General features: G+C 36.5%; 1 protein-coding gene across 2 annotated transcripts; it reads right to left on the bottom strand.

The window, feature by feature from the left end:
• Window positions 1–7,615: 7,615 nt before the first annotated feature.
• KERA (keratocan) lies at window positions 7,616–15,431 on the bottom strand. Of its 2 annotated transcripts, XM_040234429.1 has the most exons (4): window positions 15,239–15,431; window positions 15,020–15,071; window positions 12,797–13,690; window positions 7,616–8,711 (listed from the first exon to the last, which is right to left on the bottom strand). In XM_040234429.1, the coding sequence occupies exons 3-4, from the start codon at window positions 13,680–13,682 to the stop codon at window positions 8,539–8,541; spliced, it is 1,059 nt and encodes a 352-aa protein (XP_040090363.1). In that variant the 5' UTR covers window positions 13,683–13,690; window positions 15,020–15,071; window positions 15,239–15,431; the 3' UTR covers window positions 7,616–8,538. The 2 variants fall into 2 exon arrangements, with proteins under 2 accessions (XP_040090363.1, XP_040090362.1); XM_040234428.1 differs by lacking the exon at window positions 15,239–15,431 and having other exon boundaries at window positions 15,020–15,215.
• Window positions 15,432–17,292: the final 1,861 nt, after the last annotated feature.

Here is a 17,292-nt window from a genome sequence, read left to right as displayed (position 1 = left end):
CTTAGCTATTTTTTTTTTACCAAGGTTATGTAGCACTTGAAAATAAAATTTAAATTGAAAATATTATATTGATTATATAGCACTGTATTCAAGATGTAACAGTTTACATCACTGAAAAGATATACAGAATATGAATGAATTATTAAGGATAGGCTGTAATGCCATAAAAACAAATATCACAAGTTTCAGTGTCTTAACACCCTCCCCCAAAGATACTTTTCCTCAATGCTGTCTGTCCTATAGCAGTTAGCGGAGCAGCTCAGTCCCACAGAAGCCCCCAGAGAACTACAGAGAGAGCTGACTGAGTGGCAGAGAAGATCTACGAACATGGGAACCTGTTGGGATTGGAAGGAGGCTTGCACCTCAGTGTGAAATCCTTTGACCTGGAAGTGATACCTGTCACTTCCACTCATTGCCCAGTGGCCAGGCTTATCAAATGGCTTCTTTCTTTCAAGGAGACGGGAAAGTTTAATCTTTCAACCTACCAAGAAAGAGAAGGTAATAATTAACATGATTCTTCATTACAATAAAGAACTTTGCATCTAAGATTTTGATACCTGCAATATTATAATTAGCATTTTGGAGCCTCAATTCGATATATTTGCTTTATCACATTTTCTTCCTGATATATTAGTCTAAAACTTCTTCAGCATATTTTTGCTCAAGAACTTCAAATAATATTAAAATACCAGTAATACTAATGATAATAATATTCATTGAATAACCAACAAGGACATACTGTATAGCATAGGGAACTATACTCAGTATTTTGTAACAAACTCTAAAGGAAGAGAATCTGAATAAAAACATATGTGTATATGTGTATGTATGTATATGTACATACATATATATACGGGGGGGCAGGAAATCATTGTTTTTTGACTGAATCATTGTACTGTACATCTGAAGCTAGCATAGTATTGTAAACCAATTATACTTCAATTAAAAAATATTGTTGAGGACCTACTATAGACATCTTGCTGCTGCTGCTGCTAAGTCGCTTCAGTCGTGTCCGACCCTGTGCGACCCCATAGATGGAAGCCCACCAGGCTCCCCCATCCCTGGGATTCTCCAAGCAAGAACACTGGAGGGTTGCCATTTCCTCCTCCAATGTGTGAAAGTGAAAAGTAAAAGTGAAGTTGCTCAGTCGTGTCCGACTCTTAGTGACCCCATGGACTGCAGCCCACCAGGCTCCTCCGTCCATGGGATTTTCCAGGCAAGAGTACTGGAGTGGGTTGCCATTGCCTTCTCCTATAGACATCTTAAATATTTCTTATCCTCGGAGGACTATCCTGTAAAGTACCTTTGATTCTCTGCCTACTTTAATTAAAGCCTTCCCAGGTGGCACTAGTAGTAAAGAATCCACCTTCCAATGCAGATGTAAGAGATTCAGATTCCATCCCTGGGTCTGGAAGATCCCTTGGAGGAGAAAATGGCACCCCACTCCAGTATTCTTGCCAGAAGAATCCCATAGACAGAGAAGCCTGAAGGAGCCTGTCAGGTTACAGTCCATGGGGTCTGAAAGAGTCAGACATGACTGAGTGTCCAAACACTTGAATTAAAGAGCTGATGATCAAAGAGTTTGAGTAACTTCCTCAGGTTCCTTTAGCAGATCTAGGATTCAGATTTATTTGTATGTGACTCTACATTTTTAATGCTCTTACCACTGTATCTCACCATCCTTGATTTTAACATCAGTGACTACCGAGTCACCCAAATCACTTTCTGACTTTCCTCCAAACTATATAAAGACTGTGTGTTTTATCTAAATTTGCTAATCTCATACAGAAAATATAATTGCTCCATATATCTTTCCATCCCTCTGAAGGCAATGTTTCTACTTCTCAACTTGGATAGTGTTCCTAGTCTATATTCCCACTAACCAATAGCTTTGTTACGGCACATTCAAGGAAGATTGAAGGCCAGCAAATGGAATATATGGCAGGGCTCTTGCCCTATTGGAAAAACAAACCCTGGCATCATTACATACACTATAGATAGCTTTTCCTATGAGTTTTGCAAAAGGCATTCCTGAAAGTCATTGTACTCTTCTGATCATTTTTCCAGGACAATCTTAAGTTGTCTTAAGAAATCTTTAAGAACTGACAATGAGTCTTTTTTATGCTTGAATTGTGTTTACTCAGCTGAATGTCACAAAGAAAGTGATATTTTCCCAAAGGTAGAACAATAAATTCAAAATTGAAGGTAATAGTCCTGTGATTTTACAAATTATGTGCTATATTTACTTAACACTTTTGAATTATACAATATGCTCACACTATATCTTTTTCCTACTTTTCCTGTACAGAAATATACTGAGCAAAGTATTCCTGAGATCTGTCTCAGATATATAAAGAACAAAAATTTCCTACAGTTTTTTAGTGAACATGACATTTTTTTGTTGTGCTAAATTATAAGTTGCCTTCGATATATGCAATGCTTCAGATATTATGCAAAACATCATTCCACAGAATACAAACTTTTGAACTGGTATTTAATAATCAATTACTATAAGTATATATATATGTGTATATATATATATATAATATCTTAGAGTAACTTTGTTAATTTTTTCCAACCATAATTGTATATTTCATCATGAGAGGTAATATAATGATCAAAATCAAGAGCTCTAGAAACGTGGTACAAATGAATCTATTTCAGGGCAGGAGTAGAGACACAGCTATAGAGAATGGACATTTGGACACAGAGTTGGAAGGGGTAGGTGAGACAAATTGGGAAATTCTGATTGACATATATACACTTGTCATTGTGTAGTGGCTAAGTTGTGACCTACTCTTTTGCAACCCCATAAACTGCATAGCCCATCAGGCTCCTCTGTCCATGGGTTCTCCCAGGCAAGAATACTGGAGTGGATTGTCATTTCCTTCTCCAGGGGAGCTTCCTGACCCAGGCATCAAACCCGAGTCTCCCGCTTGGCAGGCAGATTCTTTACCACTGAGGCACCAGGTGGCTAGTGGGAACCCTCTGTGTAGCACAGGGAGCTCACCTGATGCTCTGTGGGGACCTAGAGGGGTGGGATGGGGAAAGGCGTGGGCGATCTAAGAGGGAGGCGATATATATAGCTGATTCACTTCGTTGTACAGCAGAAAGTAATGCAACATTGTAAAGCAATTATACTCTAAAAAGATAAATAAGTAAAAACAAGAGCTATTAAGCAAGATTGCCTGGGTTTAAATCCCATGTCTGCCATTCGGTAGCTCCATGATGCCGAACAAAATTATTTAAACTACTTATATTGCTCAACATTTTTGTCATTTTGCTTTGAATCTTCTCTGATTCCAGGATGCTAAAATAGACTGGAAACCCTTGCCTCTGAGATTCCTACAAATTCATAGTTTCTTGGCCTTTTTGACCTCTGTGACATATACTTCCTCTTTATTTTAGCAGTTCCGTCCTATAGCCACACCCAGAATCTCATTTCTTAGCCCTGGGACTTGGGTTATTCTAAGGTGTAGTCTCCAACTTAGCACTTACAACTTGAATCAGTTCAATCATTTTTCTCAGTTCCTTGTTTATAAAATGGTCTGGTTTGAAGAAAATATGTGCCGTTTTATGTATTAGAGTCCTTGCTAGTAACAAAATTTCTACCTGTCAGTTACTGGGTACTTTTTACATGTCAAGTGACACAAACTACATATCTGTTCTCTCTCTTATCTTCATAGCAAAAGTGGAAGGTAGTTGATATTGTTCCCTATTTTGCAGATGAGCATCCAATGTTTAGAAATGTTAAGACATTTTCCAAAGATCAAAGAGTTACTAAACAGCACAGGCAGAATTTGAAACTCAATCTTTTCCCTCCAAAGCACAAGTTCCTAACCAGTGTTCCATGTCATTACCAATATACAAGGCTTCAAATATACCATTTTATTAGGTGCTGTCTACTTGCCCTTTTTTTTTTTTTCAAACTTTTGTCCTTGCCTTCTTTTGGCCTTAGTAAATACTCTTTGTCATTCTATTTTTCTCTGTATTAGTTTAAAAGTGTACATGCTTTACCTACATATTGTGGTTAAGTTTATTTAAAAATTCATTCCTTATATATTATGTACAATTCTTACTTTAATCAATAAATTTTATACTTCTCCTTGGCGACATATGATTCTTAGGACATTTTAAGTATCTACATATATTCATCTGTCTTCTGTCTACCTATCTATCAATATCTATACACGCACACATTTACATTCGACAATTTGGGGGAATGCATTGTAAGGAAATGGCCACCCACTCCAGTATTCTTGTCTGGAGTATTCCATGGACAGAGGAGCCTGGCAGGCTACAGTCCATGGGGTCGCAGAGAGTCAGACATGACTGAGGAACTAACATAACATTGCATTCTTTGACACCAGTTTTTTCAAAGATGTCATCCACCATGTCAGTTGTTCTATCTAGGTTGTTTTTTGGGTTTTTTTTTTTAAGGCAAATCAAATAAGCAATTCTATTATAAAATTGTTGCTAGCAAAAGTCATCTTTATTTTTTTTTAACATTATTGCTTGCAAATACGGTGCTCACTGTCATTGGACACTGCCTTTTTCTTTTCCTTTTTTTGCGTATGAGATAATTCATGATATTTACATGGAGAGGTCATAATAACATTGGTTTGTTTTGTTCTGTGTTTTAGTTAGGGCCGAAGTGAGGGATTGAGCATTTATTGTTGTTGTTTAGTCACTCAGCTCTGACCGACTCTTTTGAGACCCTATGAACTGTAGCCCACCAGGCTTCTCTGTCCATGAGATTTTCCAAGCAAGAATACTGAAGTGAGCTGCCATTTCCTTCTCTGGGAGATCTTCCCAACCCAGGGATCAAATCCTCGTCTCCTGCATTGGCAGGTGGATTCTTTACCACTAAGCCACCAGGTAAGCCCCTGAACATTTATTATGATCCCATAATTTAAAAAATGACTTGGGTTCTTCTAGTTACTCTTCTTGCTTTTTAAAAATAATAACAATATATACACCAAGAAGGAGAGCAGCAGGTTTTTCACAAATTTTAGAGTCATTCTAGTAATCTTGTGTGTATAACTAAAAACATTAAAAGTGAAAGAATTACTGGTAGAAAGCTCATTCTACTCCTCATAGCTTCATTTATCAATGCTTACAGTTATGTGTGTATTCTCCTAATACAGCCTTTGTCCCTGACTCAGTCTTACCTCAAAGGAGGATATCTAAATGCAGAATTCTTCCAAAATTATTGGAAGTATCAATAAAACTTAGAAAATTTTCACCTATATGTTTACATATATATTCAGGCCTCTCATAGTCCTCATTCAACAACTTACATGATATGTAAGTTGAAATTACAAACTAACCACATCTAAAAGCAAACTCTCAATCTTCTCTTCTAAAGATGTACTCCTTAAAAAAGGTTCTGCCATCTATTCAGTTATGTATGCCAGAAAACTTATCCCCTCCTTGCTCTCATTCCCATCTGTTCAGTTAACTATCAAATCCTGACAGTTTTACCTCCTGATTCTATCACATTTGTCCCCTTCCCTTTAACACCATGATCAGTGACCTTACACTTCAAGATACCATGTTTTTTTCTAGTTTGTATTAAAATCCTAACTGAGCTGATCTCCTCACATTTAGTGTTAGAAGTGAAACTTTGGAGTTTCCTCCAAATTGTTTCACTCTGCGCCAAGAAAGTGTATGTGCATAAATTTATTGTGTATGTGTATAAACTTTTTGTATATATCTACTATATATCTCTGTATAGTATACATATGTACCCAATGATAATAATAAACATTTATTTATCACTTTCCCTATGACATGCACTGTTCAAGGCACTTTACCTTTTCTAACTCATTTAATTCTCACCATTAGGTAGGTACTATTATTTGTCCTCATTTTATTGGTTAGAAAAAACTTTACAAATTCTGCCCAGGACCACAGAACCGTGAAGCTGAAATTTTAACTCCGCAATTTTAGCTTCGGTATTCATATTCCTTACCACCGCATGATATTACCTCAATGAACAACAGAGGATGAGATGGCTGGATGGCATCACTGACTCGATGGACATGAGTCTGAGTGAGCTCCAGGAGTTGATGATGGACCAGGAAGCCTGGCATGCTGCAGTCCAGTAGGATTGCAAAGAGTCAGACATGACTGAGTGACTGAACTGAACTGAACATAGTCCCTTATGACTTAAAACTCTTCAATTACGTCCAAATTGTCACTTCAGCTTGACTACAGACTCTTTAACGTTGCGTGGAATTTTCTTCCTTTTTACGCTGTGTTTAAATACTTGTCACCTTTTATGTGTTTTCTTAACCATTATTTCTTCAGGGAATCCTCCTTTCAAATTCCTTTGTACCGTGCAGCTCTCCATTAATATCTTTTACCACAGAAGAAATTTTACATATTTTTATGATTATTTGGCTAATTTGTGTCTCACCCACTATAGTATACACAGTCCCTGTGTACACACACTAGTTCCTGTGTACTAGTCTAGTTTCATATATTTATGGCACTCAATATATAGTTTATGAAATAAAAAAGACAGGAAGGAAGGAAGCATGGGAAAGATAAAATTTCTTAGAGTTGAAAAAGTCTAAAAGGAACATTTTACAACTTTTCTTTCAGATCAGAAATTCTTTTCATATCCTTTCTCCCATTTTTAAAATAGAAGTATAGTTGATTTTACAACATTGTATGAGTTTCAGGCGTACAGCATAGTGATTAGGTATTTTTGCACATTATATTCCATTATAGATCATTACAAGATAGTGGGTATAATTCCCTGTGCTGTATCTCTTGAATCATCTATCTATTTGAACAATTTCAAATAGGTAACACTACCTCAGGAAAAGCTGCTTCCATCCCTGGATGACTCTGATCAAACATTAGAAAGTTCTTCCTTGGCTAACGGTGAAATACAGCACCTTATAAATTTCACTCGTGTTCTACTTTTCATTTTGGAGCTTCCTGGAAAATGTGTTATCCTCTTTTTCACATGGCAGATTTTCAAATATTTAAAGTTATATGTTTCTCTCGACAAATTCTTTTTCCCCAGCCTAATGAGATCTGATTTCCTGTATCTTTATGACATAATTTATATGAAATAATTTTCTTTATGTGCTTTGAAGCTTTGTAAGTTATTCTTTCTTAATATCTTACCTTCAGCCAGCATTAAAAACTGTTCAATGTATGTTCATTGTTCTTTTCTCCCACCCCTAAATAAACTTCGGTATGAAAATGCAGGGGCAATACTGTACCTTATATTTTCTTCTTGGGAATTCACATAACAAAATAACATATTAAGTTTCTGAGAAACCTTTGATTAAAGTTACACATTGAACTTTCATTAATGTAGTGGTTCACAAATGTATATGATCCTTTTTCTAAGGAAATATATCATATTTATAGGATTTTTCAGAATAATGTCTGCAAAATAATATATAAATAAATGTATTAATCTATATGGGATGCTTATTGTTAATAACATGTATTTAACATAGTCAGAAATATAAGAAAACTATACTTTGTTACTTAACAAAATCTTGTTTTGTTTTTTGACACATGAGAAACAGGTATGTCTAGTGATCAGAATATAATTTTTTTCTTATGTTCATTGAATAAAAAAGGAAAATGGGAAATATATATTTTAATATATGCATGCTAGAAAAGTGGAAATAATTGTTATCATAAGACTTTTTATTAAAAATATATTCTTTATAAAACTTGTGAATAAGCCTCCTAAAATAAGTATTTTACTTCTGTTTTGTTAGAAAGCATTCATTCTTTTTATTTAAAAAAATCCAAAAAACACTGGCAAATAAAAGAACTGAAGGATTTGCAATTAAGTGGATTTCAAGTGTTAAAACACTAAAATTCTCTCAGAAATGTGTTAAAATAAATGTAGGACTTTAATTGCAAGAGTACGCTATACTATACCTAAGCACAGCAGGTATAAGAAATAATAATGAACTAAAAATTCCTATTGCTTTGTTATTTAGTATTAAATAGCTAAAATTTTCTTGCTATAAAGTATTCAATGCATTTCATAACAATTCTTGAGCTAAATATCAAAATGATACTTACAAAAGCTACTTAACAATATGAATCTATTTCTTTATAATTATGATAAAGAAATATCTCATTTTTTTTCTCTTTCTCTAGAAATTTCTACCTCTTGTTAGATTGTTGTGTTGTACCATGATTATAGAATCTGCATAAGCAATTTTGAACGTTTGCAAACAAATACATCATTTCTATTGCATAACAATGTATTTGCATTAATTGGCATTAGTAAGCTGTGAGAGAGACAAAAAGGAACTATCTTTGAGTTGATAAACTATCATGACTCTGTGTCTTGTTTTATTAAAGAAAAGCAGGCGGTGCTATATATGGGGAAAAGCAACTTTGATTAGAAAAAATAAGTTGTACAAATAAAAATAATGGCCAGGTAAGCAGTTAGAAAAGTGATTTTTATCTTACACCTATGAATGGTAACCAAATTTCATGTCAGAAATCTGGACTCATTAAATGAATTTTAGATTATTGAAGACACATTTAAATAATGACAGCCTGAAGGAGCCTAAAGCAGGTCATTAAATCCATAGGGATTGGTGGTTTGATTTCATTTCCATCCAGACGGAGGTAGCGAAGATGAGGTCCATAACTGAAGGAATCTTCCACAGGCAGTGTGGTAGGAGTTGAAGGACATATTACAGAAACGTTCACATCTATGGAGACAAAGATAGTATGAATGAATGAAGCAGAATGCAAGAGACTAAGGATGGGAAGACCAAGATGCTATTAAACAGTCCTATGGAGGGCATGGTGGCTTGATCTATGAAGGTGGCAGAGAGACATTCTTTTTGTCTAAGTTGGAAGTTATGCACAGAAAAAAAAAATGCAACGTACATATACTAATGTCAGTCCATATTTTGCTATAGAAAAAAACATATAGTTAAGAGCTGTGATGGAAACAAAAATGTATCACTTGTCTTCTTCCTTTGACAGGCCAGAAAAGGTGTGATTTGATTACTGTAGAGCGAGAAACGTAGTACTGGGGCATCAGAGGTAGAAACAGTGGTTCAGAGCTGGTACTAAATTAATGGGTAGGTATGGGGGCAGATGGATAAATAGATGGATGTGAAGGCAGAGAGTCAGTCTATTATTAGAGAAAATGCTTGAAAGCTACATTTAAAATGCAAACACAGACTAATCATACATGATGATGTTTTTTCTTTTAAAGTACAATTAAAATAACTTTGTATACATGATACTTGCCGAAAACAACCTTGAATCTCCATACTTAAGTGTATATAATTGGGAAAAAACATTTGCCAAGAATTGAATTACAAAAATTCAAGCCAGGAAATATCCCGTCAGCCTTTTCACATTGTTAGGATGTGAGAAATCGCACACCTGCCTTGGATCAGAGCCCTTGGCAGCAGCGTCTTTACTGAGATTTAGGAGCATTTAGCAGAGAAAGGTGTGTTAAACCAGCAAAATTCTGATGGGTGTGCTTAATAACTGATCTCAAATGAATCCTTATACTCCCTTTATCCCATTTTGCAATTGTGTTGAGCAAGAGATCTTCCCTTAGAAGATAAGACCCGCCTAACTTTGGCAATGACCTTCCTTTTGCGTCCTGTGGTGCACACTGCCTCATATTGTATTGAAGGGTTTTATGCTTACTGCAAAGGTGCTTTGCTCTGATTGTATACCATTTTGTAAATTTAACTTGCTAAAAGTAATGACTTGCATTTTATAGCAGATTTGTGTTCCTCAAGGTATTTTTCTTCACATATATTATCACCTTATCGTGATGCAACTTTTATTGGGCAACGTTCCCTACCTGGGTATTGCTTAAATAGTGACTCAGGTGGGTAAGGTCTTGTGCACCAGGTATTTCATTAAGTAAGTAGCTGAGTCCCACCCTTTTCCAACTGCACAGGGTCACTTGCCTACTGGGGAGATTATATCCTTTCTGATACATTATCTCTTGTCTTTATTACCCTTATTACCCATAATCCATGCATGTCTGAATAACGAGAATGTAAAAAACAAGTGTTCTAAATGTAATTATATTTTCATGAAATAATTTTAAAGTTTCTGAGAGAGTACCAAGAAGCAACTTGTTTGAATAGGTAACATTATTGCCACATTTAAAGTCCCCTAAAGTTTTCAGAAGAAATAAACATTTCTATCATTTTGGATAAATGTTTGCTGTCCTATAAACTCTTCATATAAAAGTTATGTCTCTGGGAAACCAATTTATTAACAACTAGAGTAGATTATGTGGTAAGAAGAACTAAGTACTTTAGCAGTCACTATAACGCAGTGTGATATAATCGTGAGCCAAGAACTCTTGCCAGGGAAATTCTTCTTTTCCATTTATTTTCTTGGAATATAGAAATGACTGTGCTTGATATCTACATTAAGAAACAAGTAAATCAATTTCTCTATGTAGACTTTGCAGCTGTGAAAATGATTTTTACCTCTGTTGCTAGAAATTTGTCTTCAGTCTTATACTCTAGAGATTGAAGAAAACGTCCTATGATTATACTGTTGGACCGAGAAAGATCACCTAAGGGAAACCTTGGATTCAGGTCCTGTCTATCATACTTACCCTTTGTCCTTGGCAAAATACCCTCAACTAGTTGAGCCTCAGTTTTTCTATCTTCAGAAATTCGTAATAGCACACAAGATTCCTTTGAGGGTTCATTTATGCTTCTCAAAGTGTGGACCAGCAGTATCCATACTACCTGAGAACTAAATCCTTAGACCCCACCCAGACTTACTGGGTCAGAAACACAGAGACTGGAGCCCAGAAATCTTTTATAAGCCTTCCAGATGATTCTGATGCCCATTAAGATGGAATGTGGGAAAACAGAGACATGAGACAACTTCGATGAAAAAAAACACTCAGAGTAGAAGAACATAGTCCTTCTCTTCTTTGGGTAACCTTGTATAGCTATGTAATTACCTTGCATGGGTGCCCCACCATGTGTGGAATTTTACTACCTCACTCCTGAACACTCTCATGCTCATAGTCCCAGTTCAGGCAAATCCCCAATTCACAAACAGGGATCTATGTGGAATCCCTTTATAAATTGACTTCCTACCTCAAATGTCTATGAGACTTTTGTTGTCAGGTAAGGAATGCACCTGTAGAAGCCTAGAACTTTTGTCAGGAAAAATTACATTTATTTAGGTTGATATTGGGCTTTCTGGGTGGGTCATATGGTAAAGAATCTACCTGCAGTGCGGGAGACCAGGGTTCAATCCCTGGGTCAGGAAGATCCCCTCGGGAAGGGCATGGCAACCCACTCCAGTATTCTTTCCTGGAGAGTTCCATAGACGGGGAACTTGGTGGGCTACGGTCCATGGGGTCACAAAGAGTCGACGTGACTGAGCAACTAACACACACACACACACACACACACACACACACGCACGCACATACACAGGTTAATATTGGCTGTCGTACTATTTGGTTCAGTACAACAGATTCAGCTATTAAGATATTTTCCTGTTGCATCTTTTGCTTTAACTACAAGATTAAACAACGTGTCTCATCACCATGGCAAAAAAAATCACTGCTGTGGCAGCAGCCTGCTCATTAGTTCCTGGATTTTATGCTAAAGTGTGCTGTTAGGAAAAATATATATATATCAAATAAATGAAGAATACACAGTGCAAAAATGGTCTGTTCTTACAAGTGGGATATTTATGTAATTATTTGCTTAAATAAAAGTTTAGTGAGTGATAAGCAGGCAGCACAACCTTCTGACAATAATCTGTGTTACTTTCCTACAAACCATCCAACTGATTCTCACTTTAGGAATGTATTTTATAAAGTTGTTCAGAAGCCCCCCTCAAGATTATCTTCCTTAAGGGCCTGTTCAAGAATAGAGCATTCCTGGATACTTGACAGGCTGATAGCATAGCCTGTAACTGGACCAAGACATTGTCCACTTCTACACCAAAGTCAGCCTCGTCTCAGGCATAATTGTGAAGATGCCAAGTTTGCCTTTAATGTCTCCAGCTTCTTCCCTTCACACCATCTCTGCCTCCAAGGCACACTGCACTCATCTCTCTCTTATCAAAGCTATTTTCAGGAAAGGAGTGAGTATCCTACCTTGTTGATGCCATTAGTCTTAAGGAATTGCCACCTTCCAGGGACATTTGTTTTAATTTCAAATGAACAAAACCTTAAGTCACAATATTGGTTCCCAATGGATGGTCCCTGAAACAGTAATCTCAGCATCTCTAGGATACTTGCTAGCTATGAAAAGTCTCAGGTGAGAAACTCTGGAATGAGGCCACCCATCTACATACTCCAAAGTTTGAGAAACCCACTGATCTAAATCAGAAACTCTATTTAGGGTGACTGTAGGCATCAGCTCTCTGTAGCCTTTAAGACTAGGGTCCCTTCCTGATACCTCCTAAATCATATTCTGTCTCTTACTATCCATGAGATTGTTTGTGCCTGGTACACTTTCTTCAGTAAGTCTGCCCACTGAGGCAGGAATATCAGAATCTACTCAGAGTAAAAGAAGATAGAGATATTTAGTTTATCCAACAGGTAATATACCTCTGTAGATTACTAAAATCAACTTTTCAATCTAAGATTTCAACCTCTTGAATCACTGACACTATGAATAGACAAAACTTGAAAATAGGCTTTAAAAAAATCTAAAAATACAAGTGTTGGAAGAAAACACCAACATTATTGAAACAACAACAACTACAAAAAGAGATATAGAGTTAACTTAATGAGTATCTTAGTCAATGACACACCCTGATGGTTACTTACTTCTAATTTTGTTGTGATCAAGATGAAGGTGCTGCAGATGAGCACTGATTTTGGGGACCTTTGTGAGTTGATTGTGAGACAGTTGAAGATCTAGAATCGATGATACATTAAAACCACTAGAAGGAAGGCCAGCATCAGATAATTTGTTGTGGTTGAGTCTCAGGAAGGCCACTTTAGGAATCACATTAAAATAATTTTCTGGTATTCCTTCAATGGAATTGTTGTCTAAGAACAGCTGCATTGTATTGGCTGGTAATCTTGGTGGCATATTCCTCAGGGCATTCTTAGCCATGTTTAGCTGCATGAGGTTCTTGAGTCCCTTAAAGGTGTCTCTTTGAAAGGCATTGTCTAATAGCTTATTGTGCTGCAGGTCAAGAAGGGTCAGGTTCTCCAGATTGCTGAAAGTCCCTTGAGGAATTCTGGACACCTTGTTTCTAGCTAATTGTAATTGTTCTAAGCTTCTTGGCAATGGAGAAGGTACCTCCTCTAGCTCATTATCTTCCAGAAACAAGAAAAGCAGCTTCTTCAGTTGGCTCAGGGCTCCCTTTTCAATTCCATAGTTGGTTATTTTGTTCTTGTTTAGGTTTATCCATCTCAGCTGGGTGGCATTCTCAAATGGCTTCTCAGGAATGGTTTCTATCAGGTTGTTCTCAAGATAAAGGTACCGGATCCTTGATGGTATAGCGGGGATTTCTTTGAGACCTCGGTTTTCACAGTACAAAGCAGTAGGGAAACTGGGGGGACAGAAACATTCCCTGGGACAATCGAAATCATACATTGTCCAGTCCTCTGGATCACTTGCCTCATAAACCTGTCTCACACTTCGAGTCCACACCGTATCTGTTACGAATAACACCCAGATGATGAAGCAGATTGTGGTTGCCATTATAGTATCTAGAGTAAGGGATACAATAATCAGAGATTTAAAGAGTCTGACCTTTAGGTAACTGCGTGCACCAAAATGATCGGTAAACATAGCTTCTTTGGTGAGTGGGGAGGGAGGGAGGTAAAGACTTAACAGCATTCGATGCATAGTTATCCATCATTACCCATCTATTTCGTGAGCACTATCTGCAAAGCATTTTCCAAAAGTGAAACTGACTCACCAACTTATAACTTTCCAGTTTTAACACAATCACGATGAAAACTGAGTAAGAAAAAGCAAATTTTAGGAACTCTAAGTGCTTTTCCATTTCAAGCTATTTAATACAAGGAAGTTAACTGAAACCCCGAGTTGAACACACAAGTACCAAAAAGTGACCTTTTAATAACTCAAATTTAGAGTCTACATTGTTCCTAAGAAATAGGCATATGCTTTTACTTTTGCTCCTAAATGAGCAGAACATCTGGATGAGATTTCCCAGGCTCTTTGGCCCTTGAACCAAAGAAATCGCAAGATCAAAGAACATTTTAGCAGTTTTGTGTGTGTGTGAAGGAAGGTTTTAGGATTTGAAGAAAAGTATGTGATTAATCGCTTGCTCTGTTGCCCAGCTTCTCAGGTAAGTTTTATTTTGGGGGTTTAGGAAAATATTTCTAATATTTTAATACAAGATCAGGCTGTTTAGCCAAGAAATCTGGATTATGAAACTCTCTCTGGATAGATATAGGTATAGACACAGATACAGATAGAATCACACTTATATAAGTGGCATTACTATGGTCAGTAAGAAAGAAAACAAAAGAACATGTTTAGGGTACAGGTGATCTCCATGGTTTCAGTATGGCTGCTAACAAGCATAGGTTAACACTTACTGATATGTGAGACATTTAAAAGACAGAAATCCTCCCAGCTGAGTATCAGCAAAGCTATGGGAACAAAGAACTATCCTAATGTGAAAAATATATATATATGTGTGTGTGTGTGTGTGTGTATCTATATAACAGTAATATTCTGACCAAGGTACTTTTAGTTCAAACCCTCGGTAATGAAGACCAAATAAATTTTACTGCTTCCTTAGGAAAAGACAAAATGAGCATCATTTAGAAATGCTGATCTTTTGATTTTGCCCCTAAATCAAGGCAAGCACAGAGCTGCTTCCTCGAGCTGTCAAATTTCTTGTGATTGCGGAATGCTCCTCTGGTCATCTTCCAGAAACATTAAAATATTATTTTTTTCAGAATAGGGATTTGCTTTAGTTACTGACGCTGTAACCCTGCCTCAGATGAATTATAACTTTGAATTCTTAACTTTAAGAGTTACGAAAATTGTAAAAAATAATTTACCTTGCTGTCCAGGAATGTATCGCTTGAGTCCTGTGTCTGGAGCTGAAGTTTGCTAAAATCAGTTAAGGAAAAAAAAGAAAACTTTGACTAAGGGAATTTGTTTTTATTTTATGCTGTCAAGCCCCCTGTGAGGAAAAAATACAACCTCCTCTGACCGGCCACCATGAACACCTTTGATCTATTGTTTCCACTTTGACAGAGCCTCAGAACACCGCTTACCTCAGTTCTTGGATCTTCTTCTTCCCTTTCTATTGGTCACTGCTCACTCATAGTAATGGATTGACCCAGGCTCCACGCTTGTGTTTTTATAAATCCTCCCTAATATATATGCATCCATGGCTCCAGCTTTAACCCCTCCAGCAACCACAGCACTTCCGTACCTAGGCAGCCCAGCATAGAAAATTCTAACTTTAATCTCAAGAACCCATAACAAAAATTCAGTGTCATTTTCAAACTCTGAGTTCACAGTCCCAAAGATATCGTAATGCGGTGATCTGGAGTAACAGCAAGAAACTAAAAGCAGTTTTAATTTCAAGTACAACAAAAAAGAGATTTTAAAGCATTTTTCTTTTTTTAATTGGATACAAAGAAATAAGGGCCAATGTCCTCTTTATATGGAAATATTTTACTCATTTTTTCTTGTATAAAACAGTTGCTGAAATTCTATTTATTAGATATATTGATTTTGATAAGGGAAAAAGAGATAGAAAATATATTTGAGAAATTTAAAAATGAAATCTGAAAAGCTCTACCTGATGTTGGCACTAAATTTGCTGTTATGCTTTGTTTTATAGAAGTAATTCTTCTGTCTCTATTTCAAATTGGGAGCTTTATTCCAAATAGCTATTAAAATGATATTTTTTTCTCTTTATAACAGATGTTTTGCATTTAGGGCATTATAGGACCTTATGCTGCACTCTTTTGTTTCTTTAGCATATAAGTTTAGGATAATGTTTCTTCTAGTTCTTGTATTTGAGAAAAAAAAGTTATGCCTCTTAAGGAAAGACAAAAATTTTTGAAAATCTCATTTTCAGATGTTATCCTGTTGATTGATTATAATCATTGTGTTTTCTAAACCTGTCTCATTCTGAGAAAAGAAATGTGTACTGATATGACTTATTTGACACTACTCAGGCAAGTATTATCAGAGAGGGAACACAGTGAAGAGCAGAGAGCACTGGACTCACAAAACTTCTTCTGAACCACTTACTTCCTTTCTCTTAAACACAGTCTTGTCAGCTACAACACAGGGCTGGACCCCCTCACAAGTTTGTTGTAAAGGATAGGAAACGTTAGCCTTTTTGGAGCATAAACTCTACACTCTCAAATGGAAAATACTTCAATTTAAGGGCTTTTATAGCCCAAGCTCTAAATCAGACATGATCTCTTAGTAGCCCACAGGCACATTTATATCTTAAAAAAAAAAAAAAAATTAAGGGTTATTTGCTTTTCTCACAGGGCTTCCCTTGCGACTCAGCTGATAAAGAATCCACCTGCAATGAGGGAGACCTGGGTGCTATCCCTGGGTTGGGAAGATCCCCTGGAGAGGGGAAAGGCTACCCACTCCAGTATTCTGGCCTGGAGAATTCCATGGACTGCATAGTCCATGGGTTCACAAAGAATCCAACACAACTTTTTCTCACAACAATGATCTCCTCTCTTTACTGCATTTTTCCGTTTCTCTTTCTTCTTTTTCTAAACCCTCATGACATAGACAATAGATAATCTCTAAACTGCATGACCCCCTTCAGCTATTCTCTTATTTAATTTTCTTTTTTAGCCAACCTTATTTCAGTCACTTTTTAATTCTATTATAAAAATGTTGCTACATGTCCATTGTAGGAAAATTAGAGTCGTACATTGGCTGCCTCTAATCTCCATTTCTAGTCACCATCCCATCCACGATTCAGCCAACAAAATAGAGTTTCTAACCCCTCCATTTCCCTCACATTTCTCTGACCAAAAAAAAAAACAAAACCCAGCAATGATCTTCGTATTTACTAATCTACTGACGTCTTTTAGTTTTAGCCTACTTGACTTGTGACTTCTAGCAATGCCGACCCACCCCTTTAATGAAATGTTTCTCTCCTAGTTATTCCTCCTCTTTCCTTGTGACTTCTCTTTATCTGTATTCTGAAGCTTGGTGTTTCCTGTATCATTTTTTTTTAATTGTTTCTAGCATTTAAAGCTCTTTAGAGTCAAAGATCTCAAAATTTTTAAACGATTCCAAAGTTTTAACCATTCCCTCCGTTATGATGACTCCTGAGGCTCTT

This window comes from Oryx dammah, unplaced genomic scaffold (assembly GCF_014754425.2).
Source record: "Oryx dammah isolate SB20612 unplaced genomic scaffold, SCBI_Odam_1.1 HiC_scaffold_29, whole genome shotgun sequence".
Lineage (NCBI taxonomy): Eukaryota > Metazoa > Chordata > Mammalia > Artiodactyla > Bovidae > Oryx > Oryx dammah.
This window is presented reverse-complemented; position numbering and strand designations above follow the sequence as displayed.